Source organism: Mirounga leonina, unplaced genomic scaffold (assembly GCF_011800145.1).
Source record: "Mirounga leonina isolate KUSES-001 unplaced genomic scaffold, KU_Mleo_1.0 Mir_166, whole genome shotgun sequence".
Lineage (NCBI taxonomy): Eukaryota > Metazoa > Chordata > Mammalia > Carnivora > Phocidae > Mirounga > Mirounga leonina.
Window position 1 is genome coordinate 25,009,302 of NW_023270418.1, and position 6,762 is coordinate 25,016,063.

A 6,762-nucleotide genomic window follows, 5' to 3' on the forward strand; every position below is an offset into this window, starting at 1 on the left:
TCTTCATCCAAATAAGCCGTTATCTCCCAGGACCAAAAATAGAATTTCAGAAGTGTGGATTTGGAACAAGTGACCAAAGAGGAAACAGAAAAACCAGGTAACATACTCAGAAAAATTCTTCACTGCTATGAGAATAGGGCAAAATAGACTTACTTGTAATAAATTATGTGTCTTTCTTAAGGAACAGGTTTACCATTTGATCTAAAATATTTATGCCAGATACTCCAGGAATAAGATAGTAAGTACATGCATTTTCTCTATTTTATAAAATATTATTGGAATAAGTACAGTGGCAGTAATTTTCTCCAATATTTTATATTAGAACTACTTAAATATATACTGAGAAAAATAAATCACATCATAGCAGTAAACCTGACATATATATGGTCTTCAAAATAACTTTTTAAGATTGCTTTATATAATTTGAAGAATCCAACAATTACTTAGTTTGTATCTTAATATATTGGATAGTAGTAAGGATTACTATAGCCCTTTATAAATTGTTACTTTGTATATAGTATCTTTAAATGTTTGGACCTGTGTGGACATTTTATTTTGTTGGTATTTTTTTATTAAGGTAAAATATACATAATTAATTATTGTCTATTCATCACCACCATCCATCTCCAGACCTTTTATCATCATCCCAAACTGAAACTCTGCACCCATTAAACAATAACACCCCATTTCCTCCTTCCCCTGGCCCCTGGTAAACATTGCTATACTGTGAATATGACTGTTTATTTATGACTATATATACCTTATAAAAGGGAAACTATAAATAGTTTCCCTTTTATGTCTGTCTTATTGCACCTAGCATAGTGTCTTCAAGCTTTATCCGTGTTATAGCATGTATCAGACTTTCTTTCCTTTTTAAGGTTGAATATTATTCCATTGTCTTATACATACCACACTATATGCATTCATTAGTTTTTGGACATTTGGATTGTTTCTACCTTATGGCTATTGTGAATAATGCTGCTATGAACATTGGTGTACAAATGACAGTTTGAATCTCTGCTTTCTATTCTTGTGTGTATATACCTCAAATAACAGTTTGATATTTAAATTAATAACCTTTATTACAAAGGGAAATTTAAAACTTACAGTGTGGAAAGTTGAGGTCAGAGAAATTTAGTTACTTGTTAGATTCATTGACCTATAATATGTATACCTTATTAGAAAGTGAATTTTAGTGTCTGTGAAAATGGAATACATGAATTTTATTAGATATGAGATCTATAGAATCTTAAAGAAAATGCCAGTATCTATGTCCGCCTATGGGTTAATTACATGGATATTTTCTTATTTTTCGGGTCTTAAAATATTATGAATAAAATGGACACATTGTATTATGTACCCAGTTGACCTCTTATTTTTAAAATGAAGACCCCTTTGATTGAATTTAGATTTAACGATACATTGCAAAGAGGAGAATGAGATGTGGAGAAAGAGACAGGGCATTTACACACAGTGATGTGAAGCATAAAGAAAGGACAGCTTCTGTAATTGTATATGACAATGACCCAGTCAATCCATCCATCCCTCAGGGAATGTCCCTTTGTGTTATGAGAGAAGATAGTGACTCATGTAAACTCATGTAAAACTAATTATAGAGATGTGGCACTAAAGTTACATGGGGAAACAAATAAAGGTAAATAATAACCTGAATTTATTTAGTGCTTATTACCTGTCAGATAGTTTTTGGAGAGCTTTATTTGGATTATTGTATTTAATCTTTAAAACCATCCTATGTGTTAGATGCCATTATGTTTCATTATGCAGATAATGTGAGTAGTTTACCCAAGGTCACACAGTTGGTAAGTATAGATTCTGAGGCTTAGATTCCAAACCAGAATATAGAACCTGAGTTCTTATAAAGTACACTGTGGGTATCTAGGGCCACCCCTGCAAAATTATAAAACAAAACAAAACAAAACTCACAAAGACTATATTTGGGATAGGCAATCCACCCTCTCTGATTGTTGTTACCCTGTTTGTCCCCAAAATCTGTTCAACCACATTCAGGTTTTAGAGGTAGCATTTTTCCTTCACTATAAAGTAACTGACTTGGAAAATGTGATAGTTTTTTAAGATGTATCTTTTTAAAATTTTTAATTTTTTTAAAAAGATTTTATTTGTTTATTTGAGAGAGAGCACATGAGCCCACAAGCACCAGTGGGTGAGCACAAGAGGGCAAGCACAAGGTTGAGGGAGAGCAAGGGGGCATGGAGGTGTTGGGGGAGGGTGTGAGGGAGAGGGAGAAGCAGGCTCCCCACTGAGCAGGGAGTCTCCCCTGGGATGATGACCTGAGCTGAAGGCAGATGCTTAACTGACTGATCCACTCAGGTGCCCCCTAAAATGTATCTTTGTTTTTTATCTGGTGATCTGATTAGGTGTTTAATAGGACCTCAAAATTTTTGCTGCATCATTTTTATGGTCACTGCTTCAATCATTAAAAAAAGCACTTATGTGGGGAACAGATTTACCTATACAGACTATTAAATAGAAACATTCAGATATGTATTGTGATCATATGTTTCAAAAAGATCTGGACTGAAATTCAAAATTTCAGAGTCTATAATTTCCAGTATTCTGCTGATCTGAAAGTCTCTCCCAGTGTTTTACACCTTGCATGCCATATGCCTGGGTTGTTTTTCTGCCTTATGTTGTTGAATTTGGCATAGAGTAGATCTTAATTTATCTTATTTTAATTCTCATTGTGGGATAGTTATCATAGATTTAAGTTTTTGGAGCATTCCTTAGTGATTTATTTGTTCTCATTGAATGTGTTGAGAAATTTGAAGTATCTCACAAATGTTGGAAGCAGATATATTTATTTTTAATAAAATACTGTACTGGCAAAGTATAGAATTTTGTATCATTCTGAGGCAAATCACTAGTTTTCAATAATTATGTTCATAATAATTCAGGATTAATTATGTTCATAAGCACATTTTTAATAGTCAAATATTTATTGATCCCTTAAAATGCATAGAGCACACATATAGATTTTGGTGATACCATTACTAAACAGTGTTTACTCTCTTTTTTTTTTAAAGATTTTATTTATTTATTTGAAGGAGAGAGAATGAGAGAGAGAGAGAGAGCACATGAGAGGGGGCGCACATGAGAGGGGGGAGGGTCAGAGGGAGAAGCAGACTCCCTGCTGAGCAGGGAGCCTGATGCAGAACTCGATCCCGGGACTCCAGGATCATGACCTGAGCCGAAGGCAGTCGTTTAACCCACTGAGCCACCCAGGCGCCCCAAAAGTGTTTACTCTCTTGGCAGATCTAACAGATGACTGGGGAAAACACAGCTATAAATAAATGAGTGCTACAGGGCAAGGAGTTGGACCCTCATACTGGAAGTTAACTCTTGAATGCTCAGACAACCCCTATGCATTGTGAGTATTTGCCATTAAAAATGCAGACATAGCTTCATAACTGTGAGTGAAGATATTTATGTATGTATGTATGTGATGAACTGCTGGAAGGCCCAAAGATGGAACTCCTTTAAGCAGCTGGTCTCTTCTGATATATCTTAAGGTTCAGGTCTTGGTTTTCTGGAAACATAAAAATTCTGAAGGGCGAGTCATGGTACTGATCCTAGGTTACCCTCTGGTCTAACTCTGGATTGAAAGCTCAGGAAATCTGAAATTCCTCTACTTCCAATTCAGTTCCCCCAAACCAAACTTGATCAATTTCAAAGCCTATTTCATTCAGTTTATGGTCTTTGCTGATTCCTATCTGCCTTTTCTGTTTTCTTTTATTTTCTCTTTCCTACATTTTTATTCTCCCTCTGTTTTTGAGTACAAATTGGCTTGTCTAGAAGCAAAAAGGATAAAAGAATCTCCTTTCCTTCACAAATGATGGTTTACAAATGTAGATGTTATAATGGAGCACATTTAAAATAATTCTGCCAAAACAAAGTTGCACACATTACATATACAATTGGCCCTGGATTGTATCTGATAGGTCTCATGGATAATTTATTTTCCTCAAGTGAGAAGGAATATCTTATATTCCATACAGACTCAGATAATCAAGAACTAACAATATGAACAAAATATCTGGTGTAATCTATTTATCAATTTAATAATCAAATAACCTTTAACACTTGCTAATTCACCCTGATTATTATAAAGATGGTCTACCAGCAAGTGCTTGCATGTCATTTAAGATAAAATTTTCAGTGACTGGAATTCAGAAATTCATACATCTGGGAAGATTATAACCTTTCCAATAAGAACATGAGTTGGGACATGATTTTCCCAAGATGACTGAACAAAATCAATTAACATTTTGATATTTTTAGAATAGAATTCTTTCTACTATACCATGATTCTGTCTAAAATCTTTATGTTGGCATTCTGAATTGAGCTACAGTTAGCAATAATAAATTCTAAACAGTTTTGGAAAGTAGGGAAAATGTCTATGTAGTACCCATTTACTTAGATTTGTACTATCAATTTTTCTCCTCTATAACCTAGGTTGTAATAAATGCCAATTTCATTTGTGTGCATATGTGTGTGTATTTTCAAACAAAATGTTGTTTTCATTGTACTTTCATGAGTGGGAAGAATTTATTTTTATTTTTTTAAAGATTTTATTTATTAGAGAGAGAGAGAGAGAGAAAGAGAGGGAGAGAGAGAGAGAGCTCAAGCAGGGAGAGTGGGAGAGGGAGAAGCAGACTCCCCACTGAGCAGGGAGCTGGATGTGGGACTGGATCCCAGGACTCTGGGATCGTGACCTGGGCTGATGGTAGACGCTTAACTGACTGAGCCACCCAGGCACCCCAGGGAATAATTTAATATACTTATCTCTTCTCAGTGGGTTTCTTACATGTTTAAAATTCAGCTGAATTAAATAAAGTTTAATAAGCACTTAAGGGGCACTCATGGTGTGTCTGATTCTTTCACTGCTGCAGGTGACATATTTTTCAATATTTGGAACTCATAGTGAAGTAACTAAGAGAGGCAGTTATCTATAAGTGTCAGGTTATCATTTTATGCTCCATGCACTAGGTATTATTATGTAAATAAGGCTATTAGAGATGAGATTGTTTTCATGGTCAATCTCAGAAGGCCAAAAGCATTCAAGAAAAGGAAAAATGACATATAAAGTAGAAAATGAAGTCTCTGTGAGCAAGATTTTGGAGACAGCTGCTTCCTTGTTTGGCATGCCCACTCACATGTACCTCCCAGGTGGAAAACTGGTCTCCTCATTGTAGTCGATGCAAGAAATTTGTGGAAATGAAAGCAGAAACTGTGGGTGGAGATTCTAAACTCTCATTTTCTAGAAAGTCACCCTGTGTGAGGCCCTGTGGGGCAAACGTGGTTGAGCCAGGCAGCCGGTTTTGACATAAAGCTTGAGATCCTCTCAAATTCATTATGGCCCTTTTGTTTGCAGCCTCTGACACCTGAGTTCGATGCCTTCCAAAGAATATATGGGAAATAGAAACAATGTGACAGAGTTTGTTCTCCTGGGGCTCACACAGGACCCTGAAGGGCAAAAAGTTCTGTTTGTCCCATTCTTACTCATCTACATTGTGACAATAGCGGGCAATCTGCTTATCGTGGTAACCATTATGGCCAGCCCGTTACTGGATTCTCCCATGTACTTTTTTCTAGCTTATTTATCATTTATAGATGCTATCTATTCTACTGTCATTGCTCCCAAGATGATTGTAGACTTGCTATATGAGAAGAAGACTATTTCCTTCCAGGCTTGTATGACTCAAGTCTTTCTAGATCACTTATTTGCAGGTGCTGAAGTCATTCTTCTGGTGGTGATGGCCTATGACCGATATGTAGCCATCTGTAAACCACTTCATTATCTAATCATCATGAATCGGAGAGCATGTGTTCTTCTGCTGCTGGTGGCCTGGATTGGAGGCTTTCTGCACTCATTGGTTCAATTTCTCTTTATTTATCAGCTCCCTTTCTGTGGCCCCAATGTCATTGACAACTTTGTGTGTGATATGTATCCCTTATTGAAACTTGCTTGCACCAGTACCTACCTCATTGGAATTTCTATGTTAGCTAATGGAGGAGCCATTTGCACTGGCATCTTCTTCATTCTCATAGTTTCCTATGGGGTCATATTCCACTCCCTTAAGACTCATGGTTTGGACGGGAAACACAAAGCCTTCCACACCTGTGCATCCCATATAACTATGGTCATTTTATTCTTTGTTCCCTGTATCTTCCTGTATGCAAGGCCTAATTCTACCTTTCCCATTGATAAATTCATGACTGTGGTTTTAACATTCATAACTCCCATGCTGAACCCCTTAATCTACACCCTGAGAAATGCAGAAATAAAAAATGCCATACGGAAACTTTGGAGTAAAAATGTGACCTTAGTTGGCAGAGGGTTGTATTGCTCATGCAGAATATGATATTCATTCTTTCACAGAATCAAAGACTACTTTCACTATCAGTGATTACATCTTAAAAATTATATCCTTTGGGTTAGCCTATTTATTCTGAAGCAGCTATATAAATTAATCTTTATCTAAATGGAGTATGTTATAACCCTTAGAGGGTAAGAGAATTGTGTAAATTTAATCCCTAATATATGTAATCATACTGTGTTAAGATTCTTCAGTGGGTAACAATTTTTTCATTTTATTTCAAGTTCTTGTTTGTGGGGTATGGTACCTCCATGATTCATAAAAATATTGCCTAATAGAACTTATTCCCTTTTAGTCCAAGAGAGTGAAATTTTAAAATTAAAAATTCACATTGTTAAAAAATAC

The 6,762-nt window shown here is 35.8% G+C and overlaps 1 protein-coding gene across 1 annotated transcript; it reads left to right on the top strand.

The window, feature by feature from the left end:
• Positions 1–5,403: 5,403 nt before the first annotated feature.
• On the top strand, positions 5,404–6,402 carry LOC118016271 (olfactory receptor 4A15-like). Its single transcript, XM_035013713.1, has one exon. It carries the CDS (start codon positions 5,431–5,433, stop codon positions 6,400–6,402), a length of 972 nt encoding a protein of 323 aa, XP_034869604.1. The 5' UTR covers positions 5,404–5,430.
• Positions 6,403–6,762: the final 360 nt, after the last annotated feature.